Here is a 26053-nt window from a genome sequence, read left to right as displayed (position 1 = left end):
ACTCCAACCACTACACCAATCTGTCTCTCGCTTAATGATAACACGAGGGTTGATGTAAACCTAAGTTCGGTTGCCCTCCATGAGGGACTGAGCCCTGTGGAAGGCCTTACCTGCAAACTCCAACTGGAATCTCCCCTGCCATCTTTCAGGGGTCTCCTGAAAACTGCATTGTTTTGACAGGCCTTCATGACAGGATTTTTTCTTTCTTTAAATGAACCAGTATGTACTGATGTTTTTAATTATGCTTCACTTATATTTATAGGTTGATTTTACTGTATTTTACTGTAAGCCACCTGGTTATATTTTATGAAGGAGTGGATTACAAATTATCAAATAAAATAATAACTACAACCCTGGAAAGAGTTCATCTGGCTGAACTAGATGCTAAATGAAGTACAGTGGTACCTCGGGTTAAGTACTTAATTCATTCCGGAGGTCCGTACTTAACCTGAAACTGTTCTTAACCTGAAGCACCACTTTAGCTAATGGAGCCTTCTGCTGCTGTTGTGCCGCCGGAGCACGATTTCTGTTCTCATCCTGAAGCAAAGTTCTTAACCTGAAGGACTGTTTCTGGGTTAGCGGAGTGTGTAACCTGAAGCATATGTAACCTGAAGCGTATGTAACCCGAGGTACCACTGTACATGTAACAATTCTACCTCTGGCTCCCACAAAAAACCTGCTCTGGTAACAGGTGATATAAAGCAGAGAACCAGTAAGGAGGGGTGTGCTTAACCCTTTCCCCATCCACCACCCCAATTTAATTTATTAATGGGATTCCCTTCCATTCTTCCTTCATGGAACTCAAGGCAGCCTACATATGGTTCTCAGGTGATTCCATTCAAGCACTGACAGAGCCCAGCTTAGAATAGAGAAGAAATTAAATTTTGCTTGCATTTTAATGAAAAACTGCCTAATCTGCCATCTCGAACCAATTAATGAACCAAAACACAGCTATCCTTCAAAATTCACACTTCTCAGAACACAAACCCAAAAGATTGCTCTTTATTTTCAATCTCTAGGGCTGGGTTGGAGGGAAGCAACCTGGAAAACACGACTCGGAAGCATTGTACAACCAATCAGAATGAATCCTCAATACAATAACCAGGTGGTCTGGAAATAACCTCGGGTTCTGTGGGTTGATGAAGGAACCTGTGGCCCTCCTGATGTTGTTGGACTCCAGTTCCAATCTAGCATGGCCAAAGGTCAGGTGTGACAGAAGTTGTAGTCCAGCAACATCTAGAGCGCCACAGATTCTCCATCTCTGGTGTAGGCCATACTGAGTTTGAAGGGTTGCAAGTTCCCTATCCCTGGAAAAGTTTTGTTATGAATGAATCAGTGTTGAGTGCAATGTCCCAGCAGTGTATTGCTCTTGCTCTGTTAGAGAGTAAATCAGTGACTGGATGGGCATTTGACTTCTGTCTTTGCCTTTTGGGACATAGTGGTATGTGGAATGTATATGTGCTCTTACAGATGTGCAGGTAGGTACTGAGTTTGTCCTTTGGTGTGGTTCAGACATTGCTGTTTAGTTGCAGCACTGCTGCGAAGACTTGTTATTAGTGATCTCTCAATAGGATTTCCAGTCATGTGTTGGCATGACTACCAGAAAAATCGGGAAGCAGGTGAGGAGATCTCCAAAAAATCCTCAAAATGCCTTAAAGGAAAGAGGATGAGTCCCATTCATGACATTCTGAAAAAACTGTGTGTATAAACCAAGTTCCTGTGGATAGCTATCCCTCAATGCTACTAATTTCCAGCCCTCAGAAGAAGACAATGAAGGAGGAAGAAAGGATTTGGGACAGAAGGGCACCCATAACACCTGGGGGCAGAGTCAGACTTCTTAGGTTTAAATTAGATGCTTCTCCCCAAAGTCTCCCCCCCCCCCCGGTCCCTTTTGTACTGTTGGTCCAGGCAAGATGAAAGAAGTTACAGGAAGAGAATCAGTATTATTGTCTCCCTTTGCCATTTCACTGAGGTGGCTTCCCCACAATAGGAGAAATGGAATCCCTAAAACACTGAATGGGAGATCATCATGGAGGGTTGGATCCTGAGCCAGAGAGTTCCAGGGAGCTGGTCTCCAGGGCACCATAACCATTGAACTTGATCATCTTGACAGAATCTGGCAAGCTGGAGAGGAAGGAGGGGCGAGAGGCAAACATGTGGCTGATTTCCATAAACGTCTTGTTTTTGGTCTCGGGGATGATTAAATAGACATACAGTGCCACCAAAAGGCAGACGCCACAAAAGACCAAGTAGCAGAAGGCACCAGCAGACATCTGGGAATGGAAACAAAGAAGAGTCCAGATAAGCAGAGGGACACGAACAGGCTCTACCCAGTCCTCATCTATTCGGTTGGTTCAGTGCACTAAGAAGCAGCCTCCAGCATTTTGAGTATTTAGGGCACCCTCTCTGTTAGCAAACCCCAGCATCTCCCATTCCTCACCACCACAGGTTCTCTTCTTACCTATTAAGGCCTCTTAGGAATATAGGAAGACGCCTTACATCAAGTCAGGCAATTGGTCTGTCTAGCTCAGTATTGTTTACACCCAGGGTTGGAGAACCATTTTTATCATTTCCTTCTGGAAGCCACATGGAAGGTGTCGGATGTGAAGAGGCAAAAGTGAGTTGAGCAACAAATATAAATATTGCCACTGTACAGTAGGCTACTTATACATCTTTCTCTATCCTCCATCCAGGCAACAAAAGGCTTGGTCTTGGTATAAGCAAAAATACCCCAAGAGGGTGTGAAGCAGAGTTTGTGAGAGGCAGGGCATGGGAAGAAGGGGTGTGGCTGGGAATCAGGTGCGGTGTGGGAAGAGTTCTAGGGGCCAGACAGAAATGCTTTGAGGGCTGCATTTGGGCCTTGGGACTAAGGTTCCTCACTCTGGTCTACGACCGGCAGCAGCTCTTCAGGGTTTTGGTCAGGGTTTCCCCTGAGCTCTACTTGGAGATGCTGCAGAATGAACCTGTGACCTTCTGCAACCAAATCTGTGGCTCTACCACTGTGCTATTGCTCTTCCCCTTCCTCTTAATGTGTTTCCTTCTGGCCCCGTGGGGGATTTAATAATATAGATCAGGGTGGCTCAATGCACAGCCGTTGAGGCCTTTTCTGGTGGCCCTTGGCAACATTTAATGCTCTCCCCCAGCCCTTTCCATGCCTTCTCGAAGCTGGTTAAGTGAGGTGCTGGGCTTTGGGAAGGAGGTAGAAGGGCTCTAGGACCTGGCCAGAGCCTTGCACCTTATCCCCAAACCCGGCGCCTCGCTTACCTGACTTTGGGAAGGCAGCACGAGGGGGGGAGGGGTTTTGGCCTCACTCTCCTCCCCCAATGCAACAAGGCAGTGTGTGGCCTGTGAGTCCCATGTCACACCACTATTGCAGCCCCCTTGCTATAAAAAGTTGGACTGCCCTGATCTAGATTACACAGTCCTAAAATTTAGTACCAGAAGACTCTTAATTCCGTGACTAAAGTGAATTAACATAGTTACATACACACATCTTCACCATATACGACTGGTATGTCAGGAAGTGCTAGATTACTTTTCTGACCCTTCAACAGGAAACCTTCACTTTGGCTTTCCAGTGCTGTTTACATAAGAGAAGGCCTGGTACTTTCAGAATGTAATGATTTCATGTCTTGGGGCAGGGAATGGTGTTTACAAAGCAATGGAATTGGTTTGCCATTTGGCGCATCCACGCGGTCTGATTAGGGAATAACTTGTCAAGACCAGATGGCTTTGTTGCTGGTTCTCTCTCTCTCTCCGTGTAATGTGACGAAGATCACAACTGGTCTTGTGTTTCTTTAGAGCAGAGGGTAGACAATGTGGTGGCATTCCAGATGTTGCTAGATTACCGTTCCCACCATCTTGCTGGCCATTGGCCATACTGGCTGTGGAGGGGAGTTCGACAACATCTGGAATATAGGAAGCAGCCTTTCGCTGAGTCTGGCCATTGATTCATCCAGCTCAGAACCATTTACACTGATTAGCAGAGGCTCTCCGGGGTTTCAAGTCAGAGCCACTCCTAGCAGTGTCAGTCTGAGACATTTTGCCGCTGTAGGCAAAACGCTCCGCTCCCTCTTCCACAGATCCAGGTCCCCACCCCTCCCTGCTGCCAGCCCATCACAGCAACAGCACCCTCACCTGCAGTTGCGCCCATGCTGCTGCCAGAACGCAGCAGCAGCAGCAAATGGGGGAACGACAAGGGGGTAGTGGCAGCAATGAGGACAATGGGGCTGGCAGCATTGCAATGGGAGGGTGGAGATGGCAAGGGGGTCGGATTCGCTACTTGAAGCAAATGGCTTCACCTTGCCTAATGTGTGGGCAGTCCCTGACTCTCAGTGCTACCTGGGACAGATCCCATGACCTACTGCATGCAAGGCACTACCCTACCCTGGAGGACTACCCCTGCTTTATGCAATATATAATAAAGGTTCAGAAAGATACACTGCCTCCTCTCTTAGTTTCTTTTGGTACTAATTTTGTTGCTATACCTGTATAACTGAAGGAGCGTCTCCACTTGCATCGTTCAGCCTGGACACTGAGATCCAGCTCCAAGGGCCTTCTGGCAGGTCCCTCATTGCGAGAAGAGAGGTTACAGGGAACCAGGCAGAGGGCCTTCTTGGTAGTGGCGCCTGCCCTGTGGAACGCCCTTCCTTCAGATGTGAAGGAAATAAGCAGCTATCTTCTTTTTAAAAGACATCTGAAGGCAGCCCTGTTTAGGGAAGTTTTTAAGATTTAATGCTGTATTGTTTATAACACTTGATTGGAAGCTGCCCAGAGTGGCTGGGGAAACTCAGCCAGACGGGCGGGGTATAAGTAATAAATTATTATTATTATTATTAATTATTATTATTATTATTATTATTATTATTATTTATTATTATTATCGCTACCACGGGGGCATCACCAGTTCCTGTAAGTCTCAGCCAGCATGGACCACAATGATGGGAGAGCTTCAGTCCAGAACGTCTGAAGGGCATGAGCTTGGGAAGGCTGGTTTACTGTAACGTGTGTTTTCTGCCACTCAGAATGCTGGAGCATGACCCCATCGCCACTACTGAGAAAGAACTAAGCTATGCAGTACCTATGGAGCTCTTTCCCCATTTCTAGTAGAAAGTTCTAGGTCACACAGAAATACAGCATGTGGTTCTCCTCTGTGCTGTGTCCTGCAACCACTGCTAGAAGGAACCTGCCATGAGAACCACTAGGCCAGGCATAGGCAAACTCCGACCCTCCAGATGTTTGGGACTACAATTCCCATCATCCCTGACCACTAGTCCTGTTGGCTAGGGATGATGTGAATTGTAGTCCCAGATGAGGGCTGGAGTTTGCCTATGCCTGCACTAGGCATTCTGCTCTCTTGCCTTGCTAGTCAGGGGACCCCGGAGCCTACCAGCCGCTCAAAGGGGCCCAGTATTACCTGCAGGAAGGGAAACACAAAGCCAACGGTGAAGTTGGAGAGCCAGTTGAGGGACCCACCCACAATGTAGGCTGATGGCCGGTGTGATTGCTTGAAGAGTTCAGCTGTCATCAGAAATGGAACCCCAGCTGTATGGAAAAGACGGCACTCAGAATCAAATAGGCCAGGCTAGGCTTTTAATCCAAGCCCCTGTTAGTGGGGCCAGACCAGACTGTCAAAGGCGGAGCCTGCAAATAACCCATGCAGGGGTGAATCTATTTCAAACCACCAGGTTCCCCAAAGATGTTTATTATTATTATTTATTAAATTTGCATACCACCCTATACCCACAGGGCGGTTACAACATAAAATCACAAAATACATAATAAAAATAAAAACAACCCAGCAATAAATCTTAATTACTAAGATTGACATTAATGTTGCACAGGAGGGGGCATTTTTTTTGCTCACTGCTGCCCTCTGCAGTGACAAATTGGAAGACCACCTGCACAGACAACCACTTAAATTTACTGTATTTTTCGCTCTATAGGATGCACTTTCCCCCCTCCAAAAATGAAGGGGAAATGTGTGTGCGTCCTATGGAGCAAATGCAGGCTCCTTGGCTTCAGGGATAGCAACGTGAAACCTCCAAAGTGCAGAGGGAGCGTTCCCTTGCTTTCGTTGAAGCCTGGAGAGCGAGAGGGGTCGGTGCACACCAACCCCTCTTGCTCTCCAGGCTTCAGGGCTAGCCGCCTGAAACCTTCGGAGTGCAGTGCAAGTTCCTGCTGCGTTCTGGAGGCTTCAGGTTCTTTTTGCTGAAGCCAGGAGAGTCTTGCTCTCCCGGCTTCAGCAAAAGGAACCCAAAGCCTGCGGAGCACAGCGGGAACTCACGCTGCGCTCCGAAGGCTTCAGGGATCTTTGAGGCTGGCGGTGGGGGAAAGCAGCGCTACCCCCCCACTGCCAGCCCCACAAGCTCGGGGGGCAACAGGAAGGCGGCGCGCCACCTTTGCGCTGCTCCCCAACCTGGACGCACAGAATGCACAGAACGCACCTTGTTTTAGAGGGGGTGAAAAAGAAAAAAAATTCTCCCCCTCTTTGCGCAGCGCCCCTTCAGCGAAGTGGCAGGAGAAATGGAAGGGGTTCTGAGCAGAGAGGGGGAGATTTTTTTTCTTGTTCTCCCCCTCTAAAACAAGGTGCGTCCTATGGTCCAGTGCGTCCTATAGAGCGAAAAATACGGTAATTGTTTTAGCATTTTAACTTTTGCCTGTTTTAAAGCATGGTTGTGAATTTTCATCTAACATTTTTATTTTTTTATAAACTGCTTTGAGTTTGTTTTTGTTTTTTTACAACCAAGCAGTGTATGGATTTAAAGAAAGAAATAAAGTTAGAATTGTGCCACATTTTTTGCCCCAGAACACGACAAAACACATACTATAAAGGATGCAAAAGCCATTAATCAAACTCCCTGTCTTCTACTTTTTTGCACTTCTTTTCACTCAATCCATTGCTTCTTTGTCACTCCCTTTAAAAAACCCCAAGATATCTCAGACAATCACGGTTGATGCAGTAAAAGTGATGATGTTGTGGAGCCAATCAGATTTGGCTACATGGCAAAAACAGTGAGGAGGCCCCACTAAGCTGCATTGCTCTGATATGGCTCTATCTAGGCTGCCAGAAGTCACATGGAAGTGTTTGTTTGAGCGCACATCCGACTGAGATCAGTTGAATAGGTGACACCCACACCTGAATGTGCACTTGGATGCATACCAGGATGCACATCTGAGTGAAGATGTGGCCTGTCTGCACTACGTTGCTCTCAGTAGGTTGTGAGCATGAATGCCCATTCCAACACATGTTCTGGTGCATCCAGAGCTGGAACAGGGGTTCTGCGTGAGGGCAAAGCAGCGTAACTGCAGCAAAGCAGCATTGTCAGCCTAGTTTCCTAGGCAACAGAGATGTGGTCCCTCTCCCCCCACAACCCATAAACACTTCCGCATGCTTTTGAGTAGCCCCTCTAATTGCTGTAAGTGAAGGACTGCTTATTAAGGGGCATGAAGACATTCACAAAACTGCTCTCTGGTTCAGCGTAGCCCTACACACTTGCATATATATGGTGATGCTGATGACAGACACTCCTTTAACAGAAGGAGCCAAGACCTTGTGCTCCTGCAACAGAAAGGTTTCAGATCTATCTGCCCTAGTGCATCAAGATCTGCCCTCTTTATATGGTGGTAATTTAGGCAGCACCACTTTCTTTCAGGAACACAAGGAACTGCTTCTTGAAATAATAATAATATTTGTTGTTGTTGTTGTTGTTGTTGTTGTTGTTAAAAATAACCACCAGCCTTAATAATACTGGGGGGAAATCCATCCAGGGATTGTTAAGAAAAACCCCTGATTGAGCATTGCTCACAGATCACCCAGAGTGGGAAGAGAGATATTTTTATTTTAAAAGTCAGATTCATCATTGTTTGTGAACAATGAGCCATTAAAATCCTAATTAAAGATGTAATTACAGCGAATAAATTCTGGGCCGACAATGAGTTATGGATCTGTTGGCGGCTATACTAATACATCAGTTGGGTAAACCAGCAGCCGCCTCGTCCATCATATTTAGAGAGCTCTGCTTTGGCCCTTTTGTTAGCAGAAATCACAGGAGTTGCCTCTGAAATCCAAAGCAAGACACCGTTAGGCAATTCATGCCGCACCAGTTTGAGGGCATGGCAGGTGGTGACAGATTCAGATTCCCACCAGTGGCCTGCTGACCACGGTCCTTTGGGTACTCAAAATGCCAGAACCAAGCCAGGGTATGCCTCTGAATACCACATGCTGGGAATCAGAAGTGGGGGAGAATGCTGTGGTTGTAGCCCCCAGGTCCTGCTTGCGGGCTTCCCAGAGACATCTGCTTGAGAATAGGATGCTGTGAGAATAGGGTGCTGGGCTACATGGGCCATTGGCCTGATCCAGCAGGTCTCTCCTTACATTCTTAAGTCTATATTCTCATATTATTGGTCAAGAGCAGTGTAGAATTGTTATCAAACAAATAAATAAATGTCCCCAGCACTTAGGACAATTCAAATAGTGGGGTAGGAGAGATTTAAAAAATCACACCTGGCAACCAATGTGCCCCTTTGGATAGTACCCAGGTAAAGGGACCCCTGACCGCTAAGTCCAGTCATGGACGACTCTGGGGTTGCGGCGCTCATCTCGCTTTACTGGCCGAGGGAGCCGGCGTACAGCTTCTGGGTCATGTGGCCAGCATGACTAAGCCGCTTCTGGTGAACCAGAGCAGCGTACGGAAATGCCGTTTACCTTCCCACCGGAGCGGTACCTATTTATCTACTTGCACTTTTGATGTGCTTTCAAACTGCTAGGTTGATAGGAGCTGGGACTGAGCAACGGGAGCTCACCTGTCGTGGGGATTCGAACCACCGACCTTCTGATCGGCAAGCCCTAGGCTCTGTGGTTTAGACCACAGTGCCACCCACGTCCCACTAGTGCCCAGGTAGACAAGTCTAAAAAGCCCAGGTCACAAGTTTTCACAGCCCTCTAGCAGTTATGGTGGCTCATTTTCCAGAAGTAATGTATTTAGTATAAACTCTGGAAGTGTATACTCAAACCAAGCCTCCTAGAGCAAAATATATATCAGAGTTAATGCTAAATATATTACTTCTGGTAAATAACCCACCATAGCTACTAGAGGGCCGTGAAAATTTGTGTCCTCAGGCATTTTAGACTCACCTTCCCATGTACTATCTCAAACCAAAAGGGCACATTGGTTGCCAGATATAAAATATACTGGCATTATTTTCAGCTCTCCTACCCCGCTAAAAAGAAGAAGACTCATTGCACCACTCATTGCATCTCCTCTAAGACCCAAAATAACCTGAATCCTATCGGCAAACTTCTTACATCCATTCCCTCACAGTCCTGTTCTTGGGGGCCACAAGCTCAGACTAGGTTTCCTGTGATCTCAGCCTCTCCACAGCTTTGCTGGTGCCCAGGGATCTTGAAGAGGAGCTTTGTCGCTCTGTTATTTCTTTGGATGTCTCTGTCTGGCACCAGAAACGTACCTGGTCCCATGCAGAATCCTGCAATGATGCCAATGACGCATGCCACACTGACGTAACGCATCCAGGACACAGTTGCCTGTGGGAAGTACAGTAGGTTATTGAGAGAGTTTACATAAATGCAGCTGGGCCCCTTTGGCTCATTCAGTTCTGAGATTTTACCACTACACCCAGATCTGCATCCTACAGCTCCATTGACCACACTCAGCCCCAGTCTGCAGACTGCTAGCTGTGCCAGTCCTGTGACCCTTGCTTGAGTGGACACCTCCATTCCAAGCAGCTGAGACACAACACCCTGCTGTCATAGCTCCAAGCTTAGCTGTTTGCTTCCTAACTTAGCTGGTGTCCTCCACCTAGCTTGACCAATATTCCAGAGATGGTAGTTCTCTTCCATCTCCTGATTCTCAAATAAACCTGTCCCCCTCACCCTGCCCCCTTGCACTCATCCCTGTTTCTGTGTGAGGTCACACCTGTACTTGCACCAATTTCATGAACTAGGACCAAGCCTTGCTTATGTTTACACTTTAGCATTTAGGTGTGAAAAAGGAAACCAGTGGTATAGATATAGCAGGATAGAGTTTCTGAGGATCCACCAGCACTTCTGATCCCACTGTGCAAACTGAAGCACAAAATCTAATATGCGATTGGGGGTGGGGGGGGTGGGACAGACCGCAAAGACATTGTCAGCCATCCATGGGTGTATAAGTGTCTATGGGGCTGTTCCTACCTGCAGAATCAGAGACAAGGTGATGCCTGCACAGCAGATGCCCATGAAACAGAACCCAACTATGATGAGAGGGCGACGTCCCAGCTTCTCAATGGTGAAGCACTGTCAAAGAGAAAGGGGGAAATGGAGGAGACAGGTTGCTGGCTAGTTGTATTAGGGTTTTGCATGTGTCTGTCTGTTCTGAGATGGAGAATTTGTGACCCTCCAGGCAGGGCTGGTTCTACCATTAGGCAGAATGATGCAGCCTTGGCCTTTTCTTTAGTTGAAGGACAGAGTTATGAGTGCCTCACAGTCTGTACCTGCCTTTCTTGGAGGCAAGGGAAGACACTGCCTCATTGTTGGTGTTGAAGTAAGATTCAGTTGTTGGTCCAGTTGGCTTCTGAACGTGGAATGGGAGAGGAAAACATTTTATACCTTGCCTCAGGCAGCAAAGTATCTTGAGCCAGCACTGCCTGCAGATGTTGTTGGACTCATCCCTATCATCCCTGACTATTGACCATGCTGTTTGGGGCGGATGAGAGGTAGAGTCCAATAATGTCTGGAAGGCCAGAGGTTTCCATCCCTGGTCTCTGCAATTCCCCCAAATATATACACAAAGTATACAGACAAGCTTATTGTGTAGACACCAACAGTACCGCATGGAGTAACATCATCCTTAGCTACGTAGACAGTGCATGGATGCAGAACCATCTTGTCCCATTGCTTATACCAGTGGTGGCCAAACTTGGCCCTCCAGCTGTTTTGGGACTATAATTCCCATCATCCCCGACCACTGGTCCCATTAGCTAGGTATGATGGGAGTTGTAGTCCCAAAACAGCTGGAGGGCCAAGTTTGGCCATCACTGGCCTATACAATGGGGCTGGAATGCCAACCATTAGAAATTATGGGTTTGGTTCCAGAGCTAGGGGAGAGTGGAATCCAATATGGGATCCAGTATGCCCTAGTCAAATGCAGGGCATAAGTTTGTGCCCCAGTGCAACATCTTGCCCCTGCCCCACAAACATTTGTTCCCTGTAGGTGCATGAGAAGGAAGCCCTACCTGTGAGTGCATGCTCAAGAGTAGGGGCTCCTTGTTTTTAGGGCACCTGGTTGTGCAGGTATAGCTTGTATACTGGACTTCTACACCACTGGTGGTGGTGATGGGGACCTGACCTTAGAGCAAGAGATCTGACATTGATGGAACATCCACTTTGCATGCAGAAGGTCCCAAGTTCACTCCCCAGCATCTCCAAGTAGAGCAGGGAATGTCACCCTGTCTGATGTTCTGCCCATAGAGAACTGCTACCCATAGACAGTGGCTGAGCAAGATGAACCAATAGCCTGACTGAGTATGTGACATCTTCCTTATGCTTGGCATTGTCTCCTGCATTCTATCTTCCAAGATCAAATAATTTAGATCAGAGGCAGCCAACATAGTACCCTCCAGATGTTCTTGGACTCCCAACTCCCATTAGCCAGGGCCAGCATGGCCAAAGGTCAGGAATGATGAGATTTGTAGTCCAACAACTTCTTCTTCTTATTTCTATACCACTTTATATTTTTAAGGGGGGAAAACAAAGCGGTTTACAACGTGCAATAAAACATCAAATAAAACAACCCAGAATAAACATTATTGAAGAAATTCAAATATAAAGTATATTTTCAGAGTAACATAATTAACAGGAAACTAAACATTATCTTAAAGATTTCAAAATAAAAAATTACAAAGGAGGTCAACATATAGAAGGCACAACATTAGCCTGGAAATGCACAGTCCTGGTTTTATTCCTAGCTTTGGGAAGGGCTTTTCATCCAATGTATTATGGGGCAGCTGCCATTGAAAAGCAGAACCGTTAAGTTCATCCCTACGAGAAGAAGTGAGGTTGTTTTCATTAAAGCTGATGGAAAGGGGGCTCAGGAACAAACTTTTGTGGGTGTACCCCTGGCTCTGCTCCAGCTATGGGAGCAGTTTGTGCACTGGTTGTGGAAGGAAGGAGGGTATCCTGGGAGCCAGAAGCCTATGGTTGCGATGGTGTGTGTGTGTGTGTGTGTGTGTGTGTGTGTGTGTGTGTGTGTGTGTGTGTAGAAGCTGCCAGAAGGAAGCCAAAGCAGGAAAGCTGCTGACAGCAGAACAAATGCCTGTAATTTTATAACCAACCTCAGTGCATCCATTGGGGGCCGTTTTTGTCGGCACTCAGGAGCAATCAGGCTGATGGAGCGATGAGCTTGCCGGAGTTAGGCATTGCTGATGGGCAGCAAAGGCGGTTGGTGGGCGGGAGAACTATGTGTCTGTGTAATAGGGAGAGGCACAGGTCCGACATGGGCAGCCCTAGGTGATATCCAGCTGGAAATCTGCCCCAGCTAGGCTGAAATTTGGAGTCAAAGGGACGGTGACAGCTGGAGTGAGCGCTCTTGTTGCAATAAGACAGCTACAAGATGCATTAGGTATGGGATCGTCCTGCCATTTATACCTCTCGTCTAACAAGCAAGCCAACAAACCAAAATGCCATACTGGATGTGTCCTGCAAATCTGTTGTTTATGTAACTATGCTTGCCCCCCTCAGAAGCCTTTGCTCTACCTGTCTGCTGTATGCAAACATACGAGCTATTAGCAATAATCAGAAGGGTCCTTTTGACTCATCTCCCAAGGCAAATCATCAGTGTTACAAATGCCTGCCTGTTGCGGGAAGCAAGCAATCTGATTAATAAATGACTTCTGTCCTCCTACAATACTGCGAGTCCCTCTCCACAGACAGGAGGTGCCATTGATTATCCTCCTCTCTGTGGTAAGATGTCTGGGGGTGACAAGAGAAGGGGCTGTGACTAAGTCTGCATAATGATTCAACCCTTGAGTTTGAGAGACCATGCTGAGTGAGGCTGGTTCTGAGCAGGGCTTGTATGTTCTTATGACTACAACGCTCATCATCCCTGATTATCTGGGGCTGATGGGATGTGGAGTGCAACATCTGGAGGTACCACACTGGCTGCCTCCATGTATAGGATTGCAGCCTATGGCCCAGTTCCCACATTGCCCACTTGAGGAAGAAAGGCATGGAACACAGTTCCCCTTGACCTATAGGTAGACTTGCTGCATGGTCCTTACTCCCTACCTCCAGTGGAGAATGAGAGGCAGCTGGAGAGACCTTCCAAGCTGTTGCTTTTCCTTCTGCCTGCGCCTTGACTGATGCTCTGTTAAGGAGAGCACTGCCACCACTCAGCAGGAGAGGCTGAGAAGAAACATAGCTAGGACAGGAAGGAAAGTACTGCTAGCTTAGGCTGCCGTACATTTAAAGCACATTCCCGCCGTCCTGAGAATGGTAGTTTGTTAAGAGTTATGGGAATTGTAGTTCTGTGGGGGTAAACTACAATTCCCAGGAGTCCCAGGGGGTGCTTTAGACGTATGGTGTGTATCCAGCCTCATAAAGCAGTACCTGGTGAGTGATGAGAGAAAGGAGCAGTTCTCTTCTGGTGGCTATGTTTGGCAACATGAGGAGAGCAGAGAATGAGTGCAAGAAAAGGCTCTTTGCTAGGACCAGGCAGTGACAAGCAACCTCACAGGTTCTCTTCTCCAAGAGCCCAGCTGTGAACAATATCCTTCCAGTTGGAAAATGGGTAGAGAGCACCCTGAAGGAACCAAGAGTGTGCCCTCCACACTGGAAAGAAGTTAGGAAATTATTGCCCTGTCTCATTATGAAAAGTACATACAAATCTATTCTTTCAGTGCAAAAGGAAAGCAGAAGGATGATGCCCTCTTAAAGGACAAGCCAAACGCAAACTAGAGATTTCCACACTTACGCCTATCAAGCCAGCAACAACCTCAATCGCACCCGTGCCAACCGTAGTGTAGGGGATCTCTGGGTCAGGGATGCCGGCATTCTCAAAGATGACATTTGTGTAAAACCAGATCTGTCAATGAAGAGGAGAAATCATAAGCAGAGGGGGTAGGTGTGGCTTAGAAGAGTAAGAAGGACAATGGCATACCTCGTGAGGCTCCAAGGAAATCAATGGAATGGCTATGCAGGGAACTGCTGCAGAGTTGTGTGTGTTAGCACCCGCAGACCATTTTTTGCCTATCTTCTCCTTTCATGCCAGTGGGACTTAGCAAAGACAGTTTGAGGGTCTGAGTTCAAATCAAAATTAGCTGGAGGCATGCCACTTTTCTTCGTTCTGTAGCACACTTGTAAAATAAGAAAAATCACCTTTTTTTGGGCTGCTTATGGCAACCATTTGTATGCTGGTACTAACAGCACTTTTATTAAGATATGAGTGCCTCATTTTTAATCGCCCAACCCCTCCCTCCCGGGATTAATTATGCTCTACCATGAATTATACTAAATCATTTTAATTCATGATGTAAAACATGAGTGGGGAGCCTTTTTTTTGCTATGGGCTGTATTTGCTTGGGAGTAATCTGTTAAGGACTGCATATCAGTGGTAGGCAGGGCTAGAGTGAAAAGTACATGCGCAACCCTTCTCCCTCCCTCCTTTTGCAAGCAGAGTGGGTGTCAGTAAGGCTCTTTTCAAGGTGCACAAAGCCTGGAACCAGCTTACAAAACCCTAAAAGGCTTGGGACCAAAGTACTCAAGAATGTCAACCATCTCAGCCTGTTGGCAGTGCTGGGCGCTGCGTGTGGCAGGGTCTCCATGGTGGTAGTTCCTCACTATTAACATTCTAGTGGAATTTTAAAACATTCCTGTCCCTCCAGGCATTTGATGGCTGCAAAGCACTGTTTCCTGCAAACTTGGTATTACTAGCTGTGAGGGGATATGACTGTTTTACAAGGTTTTAGAGATTTATTTATTTATTTATGCATTGTTTTTCTGTTTTGCAATTTGCCTCCATTTTCGGAGGAAAGGCAGTACGGAAATTTAAATAAATACTCATGATTTGGGAGGAGCAACTTAAGTCTTGACTTTTGGCACCTCGCTCAGAGTTCTTTGGCTCCAAGCAGGGAAGGTGCTGCAGATACATGGGGGAAATACACCCAGAGGTTTAAACGGAAGAGAGCGAGTTTGGAATACTGTTGTGCTTGAATGAAGGTGCAGGAGGCGCAGGCCAGCCCAGCGGCCTTGGGGCAGGCGTGATCGACCCTGCAGCCCTTACCGCGTCAATCCCTGAGAGCTGCATGCCCATGTTGATCACCACGACGGAGAGAACTTGCCATCGCACAGAGCGATCCAAGAGCAGGTGCCACACAGACACCGTCTCCACAGAAGCCAGCGAGCGCTTCTCCTCTTGCATCTCTTCAATTACGTCCTGCACGTCGTACTTGCCCAGGAACCAACGCAGCGCTGTAGGGTTAAGACAACGCGGCTGAGAAAAGTATCCAGGACAGGGATGGCCAGCTGGAGGCCTGTAGGCTGTGGGTAGCTCTGCCACACAATAGCAAACTTTTCTGGCCTCTCATGGCCACCCCTAAAATATTTCCAAGCGGTAAGGAACGAAGATCCTTGCACTTCTCTTACCATCAGTAGCTCCAAGGACATTATTCTTCTCAATAAGAAGATAACGGGGGCTTTCTGGAAACCAGTGCAGGAGGACCAGCTGCAGGAAGGCAGGGACAACCACCAGCGAGAGGAAGAGAGGCCAGTAGGGATCCTAGGAGAGAGAGAGCCCCCCCCCCCGGATGAGAGGGGTTTTTGCAGCTTCTTTCTGGCAAAGAGGATACTTTATGCAGGTTGTGAAACACAAAGGACTTGATAGATTAACGGCTCCTTTTCTGAAGCCCTTTCTCCATCTTTCTCCCCACAGAGTTATATAGGAAAGCCTAGTCCTGAAGGGTATAGCTAGGGTTGCCATATTTCAAACTTTTGGCCAAAGTCGTTGAACTTTTTTTTTCTGTTTTTAAGCTGTTTTTATGGGAAATCGGCAAATAACACTGCCGACATGGACTGCCATATGTCCGGATTTTCCCAGATATTTTCACAATTTCTGTCCAGATGCTGCTGCCGAATGCAGTATTCCAGATATGTCTAGGAAATTCCGAATGTGTAGCAAACCTAGGTATTGCATTATTTTTGGGTGTGGTGGGTGCATGGATAGAAACAAGAATGACCTGAGCAAGATACTCCCCTCCTACACCACATCTGTCTTCCCACACTTTCTCCAACAAAATCCCTGATGCCTCCTCTTTTCTCTATGACAGAGACCTTTTCTCCTGTATAATGGCCAGATTTCTTATAACATTGTTATGGTCTTGCTATCTGATTTCTGCTGTGGGGATTAGCATTTGTGAATGTTAAAGGAGGCAGAATGAGTTCTTAAGGTTCCTTAATGGCCAAGAGGCCAAGCATACCAGCAGGCATATCTTCTGTTAGGGAAATTAGAGCTAAAATGGCTGGGAATGGCTAGGAAATAACTGGAGACACCTCTAGGAGGGGAAGCCCTCCATCTATGCCCCATGTTCACCTCCATCTATGGTCAACTTGAATATTTGTAAATCAATATAGCAGAAACATATTAACTCACCACCCATCTCTTCTTCCCATAGAGAATAAAAGATGGATAAGTCATTATCCTAGAACTTCTCACCATTTGAAGAAGTGGAAAGCGCATTAAAAAAACAAAACATGTTTGGATTCAAGATGGCAAAAGCCCGTCTGCCTTTTCTAAACTAGTAGGGGCAGTGGAATGAAATGCAGCTTTGTTGCTCTTTTTGACAGCAGGGGTGATGGTATCATCTGCTAGAGTAGTATTTAGCAACAGTGTGAGCTTGAGGATTGGAGGACAAGTCTGTTAGGTAGGCTAGACTCAGACAGTGATTTGCCTTAGGTGATTCAGTGAACTCAATGTCTGTAATTTCACATCTCCCCATCCAAAGTCCAACATGTTCATTACTACACCACCTTTTGCTAGCACACTCTTCTAGGACTCTCAGCTGCTCCCAGTGGTGGCCTTCCCCTCCTGTCATCAGTTTACATACTGACAGCAGCGAAGCTAGCAGGCCTGGGCATTCTATGCAGAGAGTGGCAGGCCTGGGCATTTACCTCTCCCAGTAGCTCTGGAAGGCCCAGGACTTGGGCAGAGAAGACCCCCAGACAGATGAAAATGCTTGGTACAAGGCCCAAGAATCCACGCAGGTTCTTAGGGGCAATTTCTCCCAGGTACATGGGCACCACACTGAGACAGATCCCTGGTAGGAAGAGGAAAGAAAAGGGAAGGAAGGTGGTGAATGACATGGCAATCAGCCAGCAGCTTCAGATATCTAAGGGTTAATATCTTCAGGAACAACTAAATCTATATTAACTTCCCGCAAAGTAGTCATATAAGTTCTGTTGCTACAAAGAGGCAGAATAATGTGTCATCTTAGCAATTAGTTTATTGTGGAACGAGATTTTATGGGCAATGGCCTGATTCAGAAAGTGCATGCAATGAATCCACATTCAATAATTTCTGAATGTTCCCACTCACTCACTGTAGGTGGTAACTCATTTCTAACTCTCTAAATTAAAAAGCACATTCTTTTGCTTTTCAAATCAATGTGGAACGTCATGAGCAAGAGAGGCAGCAGTGGCTCTAATAATCTATATATACAGTACAGATACGCTTTTTGAGATGAATACGTAGCTTTCAGTGGCTGTGCATTACCCGGACCCTAGAGGAGGAGGAGGAACTTCACTAGAGAAGGAGGAGACCCACACACAAAGTGAGGAAGTCTGGGCCGAGACATTTCTCTTACCAGAGTGAACGCCGGTTATGAAGCGTCCGAATATGACCATTTCAGGTGATTCCAAGTAGCGACTGAATCCCATTAACATGCCAGCCAGGAAGACGAGGACGTTGCTACGGACCAAGGTACCATTCCTGGTAGAGAGGTCATTTATTTTAGATGCTTTCATTGAATCATGGAACCATAGAATTGTAGCGGTAGAAGGGAACAGAGGGTCATCTAATCCAATCCCCTGCAATGCAGGAATCTCAACTAGAACATACATGACAGATGGTCATCCAACCTCTTTGATTACAAATAGTTCCAAATAAAACATTTTGTTCCATCCCCACTCCCTGAGGACCAAGGCTGGCTCACTCATGAGGCAAGGTGAGGTGACTGCCTCAAGTGGCACCATGGCAGGATCCATAGGGGCAGCTGATCCCAATGTAGATCTTACTTCCTTGCTCCTGAGGTAGATATTCACTCAGCCATTCTTCCCTACCAGGGAGAGAGGCGCCATTTTCTGGTTCACCTCAGGTGCCAAAATATCTTGGGCCAGCCCTGCTGAACACTCTGCTCTCTGTTGCAACAAAATGCCCATCTGGCATCCCCATAATTGCCCCTCTGCCCCTTTCCTTCCTTGGTTCTTCTAACTCCTTTCCCCATTAGAATTGCTTTGCCAGATCCTAAGGCCTGTAGTCAGAGGTGGACTGACTAGCCAAATGGGATGTAGATCAGAGATGGCCCTTCAGACGTTACTAAACTATAACTTCCAGCATCCCTAGCCATTGGCTATGCTGACTGAGGCTGATGGAACTTAGAGTCCAGCAATGTCTGGAGGGCCACAGATTCTGCATCCCTGATGTAGATGATCACTGAGCAACCTTTCAGCTGGATTAATTGTTGTGATATCCAGAGTTTAAACAGAGACACGGTTGTTTGCTAGAGCATATGGAAATTGTTCTGATGGTAGAGTTGAGATTTGGCAAGTAGCCTCAACTCAAATTAAATCTGGGATGTGAGTTGAGAGGCAGGCATAAGGAGTAGCTCTGTTTTGACAATCATAGCGTTATCCCAGCTGACACAACTGTTCTACATTTATTTCTATTATTTATACACCCTCTTTAACAAAATATGTTTCCAATGAGCTTCAGGGACAGTTAAAGTGTCAGCTTAAAACATATTCAGAAGAACCCACAGTAAAGAATAACCGTGCTTCCAAGTGATTCGGTTCATTCCTGATGCCCTAACAAAATAAATACTTTTAAAGAACATGTCTCAACTGAGATGTCAAAGAGGACCATAAATTAACTGACAGTTTTTATACCTATCGTCTATCTTTGCCTTCAGAGAGTCACAGGTTCAGTTCCCAGCATCTCCTGCTAAGAGATGGGGAGTGAGCCTTGCCTGAAGCCTATGCTGCAGGCAGTGTAGACAAAACTGAGCTGGATGGAATAAGGCAGCATCCAATGTCTCACCAGTGTAGCCAAAAGTCAGTCTAGTCCGTATCTTGCACTGTTGTAACCTCTTTGATCTTTTAACTGTTTGAATTCTAGGATCATTCCTGCCTTAATCACATTATCCAGCTCAATTTTAGCGCTGTCCTTAATGGTCATGAGGTTGAAGGCTAAAGAATTGGTCACATCCATGGGTGCTGCAGCTTTCAATGGGAAGAGAGAGGCAGTTTCTGGCTTGCGTGCCAAAACGTGTTACGTAGTAGTACATTCCTGCTGTCTAAACTCTACGGGGATTAATGTGTGTTTTGTAACATTTGTGGGGGGACTTGGGCATGATACCTTCTACAGGCCTCCTCTCAGAGAAGACCTACATCCTCCTCACTGCTATTGCCACTGCACTTTTGCTTGCACCTTCCCTTTGGCCACAGTCCATACATCTGTCCAGTGGGAGATGGGTCAATGTGGTCTAAGGCTTCTTCTTCTGCTCTTTCTCTTTCCTCTTTTGTCACTGCTCATTGGCTTAGAAGGGACAGGAGAGCAGGCAATAGTGGCAAGGAGCAATTGCAGCAGGGCTAGGGGTTGGCCGGAGGGACATGGGTGCTAAGCTATGTGGAACTTAGTGCCACCATGGGTGGTGTATCTGTCAACACATCTTGGCTATGAATTGGAAATTCACTCTGTTTTTGGCCCTGCCCTTACCTTCCATATTGGGTTACCAGTACTCCCACAGGCAGGGATCCCACCAGGCCTCCCAGGGCAAAGACCGAGACAGTTAGTGAGTACATGAGAGTGAGCCGTGCTGGAGCCAGGCCCACTCCATAGCGCCGAAACCATGTTGTGTTATAGAAGGCTTTGATGTGCTGCAGTAGAGGAAGACACAACATGCAATAAAATTGTGAGAGTTCTAGATCTGTGTTCACCATCATCAGATTTTAACCACAGGTTATTTGGAGTCTTGTGATGTCTGTGGGAGACAGTATCAACCTAAGTGAGGTCCTGGGAGGAACAGAAAGGGGTCAGTTCAACATGGTGTATCAGGCCAGGAAGTGGAGAGAGGGGCATTCTAGCTCAGCAGAGGATGGAAGGCTCTATGGTGGTCAGTGTGTGCACTTTCTGTCTGAATCTTACCGCTGCTGGAGAGTTCACCACAGCCAAATTGTAGCCATACAGCATGGAAGACCCAAACGATGACAGCAGTGTGACAGCCAGCAGAGGGAAGGTGAGGTGCTAGGAAGGACAAGAATACATATCAGATAAGGAGGATGTGGAAGTAGGTCATGAACATACCAAGCATGGGACATTGTTTTGCCACCAAGAGTTGCTATAGAACCTACATAACAACGTTCAAAAGTTGGTGTAAAATTCCAAAGGTAGCAGAAGGCAGCAAAGATGCTCATAGGAAACCCTCCACTCCACAAAAAGAAAAGAAACAGAAACAATGCTAAGCATGTTTGGTGAGAGCTAAGTTTGTCCAAGTGCTGGAGCTCAGTGAGATTTACTGAAGGTTTGTTCAGCTGGTAAAAGAAGTTGATGAGAATCAGTGGTGGCCGGTGCCCCTTGGGACCAGAGGGGCAGACGGCAAGGGAGCCAACAAGAAACAGAGCCAGAGCTGTGACAGGCAGAGCTAGCTAAATATAGTTTCGTCTCTGTTCTCCTCCTCCCTTATTTCTACAAAGAATAACAGCTAACAAGCAATGCTGCTCACTGGCTGGTTTTAAGTAAGAAGGCAGCAAGTGGGGGCTGACTGAGGGCAGGCTGAGTCTTAATGGGCCAGCCTCCACTGATGAGAAGACATTGCACATGAACACACTTCTGGTAAGCCGAACCAGCGCTGAGGAAACTGTATAACAAATAAAGATAGGCAGCTTTCACCCCAGTGGCGGCTAGTGAGGCAGTTACACTGGAGGACACCAGCATTGGCTGCATGGGAGAGGAAGATCCAGCACCCCTCCTGGGTGGCATTGCAAGGTAGCGGAAGGGTTATTACCACCATACCATGAAGGAAATCAGAATGACAGGGTACTCGGAAAATAAAAAAGTGCAGTCATAGGCAAATTTGGAAACACCTTTCTCCAGAATACCGAGAATGGCACACACTATTAAAAGGGATTCAGGGAGTTGCTGTTTTCTTTAAGCCAACATTGTGCCCTCTGGATACTACAACTCCCACCAGCCGCAGGCACTGTGCCCAAAGGCCAGGGATGATGGGAGCTGTAGTTCAGCAGTATCTGGAGGGCACCACTTTGGCTCTCTCTTTAAGCTATTCCTATGAATCATGTCCCATCAAGGAATTATTTTCTGGGCTGCCTGTGGTTTGGAGCAGTTCCAGCCAGAAGCCTCCTTCCGCTAGGTATTGCGGAAGAGCCAGCAGGAAGAGAGAGAACTGGACTTCCCAGGATACTTTAACAGAGAAACTTTTACAATCATCAAAGGGTTCTAACCACACCCATTAAGGACTGGAACCAATTAATGTTGCACAGACAGAGCATGTGAAAGCCTATCAGATAAGCTTTTGCTACTATGTGGATTTTGTAAGTCTTGTATTGTATCCAGAGAATACAAGCTATTGAGTGTCTAATAAACGTAGCAAAACAACATGAAAAAAGAAACCCATCATGGAAATTAATAAAATTGTCACAAGCTAGTCCCTTGGAAAATGGGTGGGTTCCTTGGGGGGAGGATTCTTTAAAACAATTCATGGTACTGTAATTAAGGGCAACAGGACCATAATTAGCTAGCAGGAAGTGTGGTAGAGGGAGGAAATCTCTCATTTGTCACAGAAACAGATTCCTAAAGGGATCTTAAAAATGCTTCCAGCTTTGCTAGTCCAGGTAGGTCCTGTAAGGGAATGTGGATTCCAGAGAAAATGGAAGCTGGTAGGACTTTAGAAATCAAATCATGGTGAATGCAGGCCCAGATTGTGACACTTATTTAGGGTAAGAATATCATGGGAAGGCATAATAAATTATCTGAGGTCAGATGTGAATGCCAAGGAACCTTTTGTTATTCTTGCACAAGAGTTTATCACCCAGCCTCTTAAAGATTTATTATTATTAAAGTATTTGCAATACTGACTTTCTATCACAAAAATAATTCAAGGTGGCTAGGCACAGACAGCAAAATGAGATGAATCCATAAACACACATTATTGAAAGTGAAGCAATTGGACAATACAGAAGAGCCCACATCGCCCCCGCAAAATAGCAGAGTAACAGAAAGCAGAGCCCTGCAAGACTGGTATTCAGGAAGCTTAACCTGGAACAACCATAGTAGCAACTAGAAGAGAATTTTTACAGCTACCCAAAGAGGAGGTGGATTCCCCAGAATTTCCACATATAGAGATATGCTGGTGAAATGTATTTTTATACGTACTGGAATAACTGGCTGGGATTCCCTAGCTTAGCTCATCCAAAATAGACCAGGCAGATGGTAGCAGCAGTGTTCCTTTTTAAAGAATCGGGCAGAGGAATGAGAGGAGGAAATGGCTGTAATCCTACAGTAGAGCATCAGAAGATGCCTGGTGCCCCTTGGGACTGGTGAGGTAGAGGGCAGAGAGCCCAACAGAAGGTGGAGCCAGAGCAAACTAATTGTTGCCCCTTTCCTCTTCCCTGCTGAGTTCTGCAAGTGCTGAGACCAGGGAGGAGGAAGCTGACAGCCAGTGCCACCCCTTGAGCTGGTTTCAAGTAAGGAGGCAGGCAATTGAGGGCTAACTGAGAGCAGACTGAGGTTGGTGGGACAGCGCTCCAGTAACCCCAATGAACCAACCTCCACTGCTATCAAGTCCATCCACCTCAGTACTGCCAACACTGATAGGCAGTGACTTTCCAAGTTTTCAGGCAGGAGTCTCTTGGTCCTTCCTGGAGATGCTGGAAATTGAAGCTGGGATCTTCTGAATGGATAGCAGAGCATTCTCCTATGGTCCTTCAAGTGGTTCCTCCCATTATCCCTCTCTGTGGCATATGAGAGAGGAGGGCAGCTAAGCCATTAAGGAGAGACTTTGGGGTTGTTTCTGTGTTTACAACATCATGCATCACTCACAGAGTGAATGAGGGAGAAGCCAAAGGGGCACATGGTGTGGTGGACAGATGGGAAAGTGACGCTCTGGTTCAACATCCCTGTTTACTGCCACTTCTTCCAACATGGCACCATACAAGAACGTCAAGCTCACTATGCTGTTAAACAGAACATTGGAAGCTGCGTTATATTGAGTCAGACTCTCCATTCATCTAGCTCAGCATTAACTACCCTGGCTGGCAGGGGCATAGCACGGGGAGTGCCAGGGGAGCTGTGGCCTCAGGTGCATAATTTTGGAAGTGGCATGAACCAGGCGTCCCTATGCAGATGACCCCAGCATGGTGCAGCCCAATGCTCCTCTCTGCCCACCAAGTGTGGATGAGCGAGCAGCTCAGTGCAGCCCCATTTTGCTCCAATGTGGGTGGGGTTGTTCCAGTGGCAAGGGCTGGGCTGGCACTTGCTCTGGGTGCCAGCAGCCGGTGCTGCACCACTGCTGACTGGCAGTGGTTCTCCAGGGTTTCAGGCAGGGGACATTCCCAGCCCTACCAGGAGATGCCAGGGACTGGACCTGCCACACTCATGCTTTCATTCCTGGCTTACTTTGCTCTGTGTTCCTCGTGTTCCGAGACACAGAACACTGGCCATTATAGAACCTGCCTGAGCTGAAATTATAATTCAGTATTACTCCCTATGACTGTGGAAAATGGACAGATTATTTTCTTCTGAACTGTAGACAGGCAGGACTTTTCAACATTCCAGGCTCAGGGGAACATGATTTCTAAACTGAAACTGGCCCAACATTTACTGTCAGCCATTTCTTCCTATTCTGCCTATGTTGGCTTGAAAGTCCTTTGCAGTCTAGTATTTTTCTCTGTGGAAAGATGTAGGCATTCAAATGCTGAAAGTAACCAGGATTGGTTCCTTAATATAGTGGTACGTTGGTTTACGAACTTAATCTGTTCCGGAAGTCCGTTCTTAAACCAAAGCCGTTCTTAAACTGAGGTGCGCTTTCCCTAATGAGGCCTCCCACTGCTGCTGCCCTTCCACTGTTCAGCTTCCGTTCATAGACCGAGGTAAACTTTGCTAAGTGGAACACTAGTTCCAGCTTTGTGGTGTTCATATACTGAATAGTTCATAAACAAGGCTGTTCTTAAACCGAGGTACCAGTGTAGTTATTTTTTGAGGGGGGAGGAGCCTTGCCACAACTCATTAGCATATGGCAATAACTTAATAACATATACAGATCACCAACGATCTGCAAACCCAAAGAAAATGAAATAAAAACTACATAGCCAGGAGGTAAACTTAGAGCAGGAATGATTAAGCCTCATTCTCATAAACAGGAAAACATGCAACAGACACAAGTGAAATGGTGGCTGCAAAGCACCCCAGTTGAAACATTATTTTATAAGGAGCTAAACAGCACCATCTCCAGCACCCTTCCTCCCCCCCCAACCCAGTAGCATCTGCAGCTGGAAAGATCTAAAGCAGGCACCCCCAAGCTTCGGCCCTCCAGCTGTTTTGGACTACAATTCCCATGATCCTGTTAGCTAGGGATCATAGGAGTTGGAGGCCAAAACATCTGGAGGGCCGCAGGTTGGGGGTGCCTGATCTAAAGCTACTAGACTTAGAAATGTCTTTCTGGACTGAGTTCCCCACCCCAATTTTGGCCCCGATTCCTTAGGCCAGCATAGCAAGCCCCATACCCTGGGAAGCTGGAAACTGTCACTCCACATATCCCAGAGCACAGTAGCTGAGATTATAGTCTTGGCCAGCCTTCTCAAGTCGTGTGCAATTAAAATCCCAGCTAATCCCTTAAGGAATGCTGGGCACTGCAGCACGCCAGGCTCAAGGGAGATAACCTTTGTGGCATATAGAAAGCTCAAAAAAACCATCAACCCACACTTACCCCAGTGATCTTTCTGTGGAAGTCAAAACGCAGGCTGTTGTCCATTTGGGCAATCTCTGTCTTTTATGTCCAGACAATGCAATGAAGGTTCAGCAGGAAGAAGTGAAGTTGCCTGGCTGAGATCCACTTGCTCATTTCAGTGACCCATGATGGGATTGTCCAGGAGAGATGAAAAACTCAGCAAAGTAATACTTGATGCTGTAAGACCCTCTGGAGGCTCAAGCTACGGAGACGCAGACACACACCTCCCCACCCCCCCAACTTGCCAAATGACGGACAGAAAAAGCCACAAGCACATGGGCCAAGGCAGTAAAAGTAAGATAGGGAGAGAAAGATGCAAGGGACGGAAGAAAAGCTCTGCTTCATTAAGCCCTTAGAGGCAGTGCTCAATCACATGATGGTTGATGTGATTCGCTTCGCTTATTTGAGAAAGAGATACATAGTGCAGAACCTGGAGCCGCTAGGACCTTCCAGCATTGGCAGCTGCCCAGGGCAATGTTAACTCTCTCTGTACCTGGATAACGGTTGTAGGAGAAGGGATTAGCACATTAGAAATGTATAACAATAAGGGCCATTGTAGAGCTGAAGGGTGGGATTCAATTCAGCCTTGTTTAGAGTAGATCCATCAAAATTAATTGGCTACCTTAGCCATGTTCATTCATTTCAATGAGTCTATGCTGGGGCTGATGGAAGTTGAGAGTCCAGCAACATGTGGACTTCCTGCCCTAAATGGAGAACAGAATGGGATCCTTTTCTTTCAGGATTTCATGTCGGGTGCTAGAGGGGGATGAGGTAGCAATGCATCGTGAGTCTATATAGCCTCACAGATTTGGGAGAGATTTCAAGTGGG

The 26053-nt window shown here is 46.7% G+C and overlaps 2 protein-coding genes across 4 annotated transcripts in view; one reads left to right on the top strand and one right to left on the bottom strand.

Moving 5' to 3' along the window:
• Window positions 1–26053, top strand: part of POLL (DNA polymerase lambda) — a 132673-nt gene that overhangs the window by 56639 nt on the left and 49981 nt on the right. The window lies entirely within an intron of this gene.
• LOC310707820 (solute carrier family 2, facilitated glucose transporter member 5-like) lies at window positions 878–25574 on the bottom strand. The gene is made up of 12 exons (XM_083505248.1): window positions 25204–25574; window positions 20409–20507; window positions 19980–20140; window positions 17851–17975; window positions 17159–17304; window positions 15638–15770; window positions 15276–15463; window positions 13968–14078; window positions 10193–10294; window positions 9469–9544; window positions 5417–5544; window positions 878–2273 (listed from the first exon to the last, which is right to left on the bottom strand). The coding sequence occupies exons 1-12, from the start codon at window positions 25246–25248 to the stop codon at window positions 2028–2030; spliced, it is 1560 nt and encodes a 519-aa protein (XP_083361374.1). The 5' UTR covers window positions 25249–25574; the 3' UTR covers window positions 878–2027.

This window comes from Podarcis liolepis (genome assembly GCF_965112155.1).
Source record: "Podarcis liolepis genome assembly, chromosome: 5".
Taxonomy (NCBI): Eukaryota; Metazoa; Chordata; class Lepidosauria; order Squamata; family Lacertidae; genus Podarcis; species Podarcis liolepis.
The sequence above is the reverse complement of the archived record's forward strand: the minus strand, read 5'-3'. Positions and strand labels throughout refer to the sequence as shown.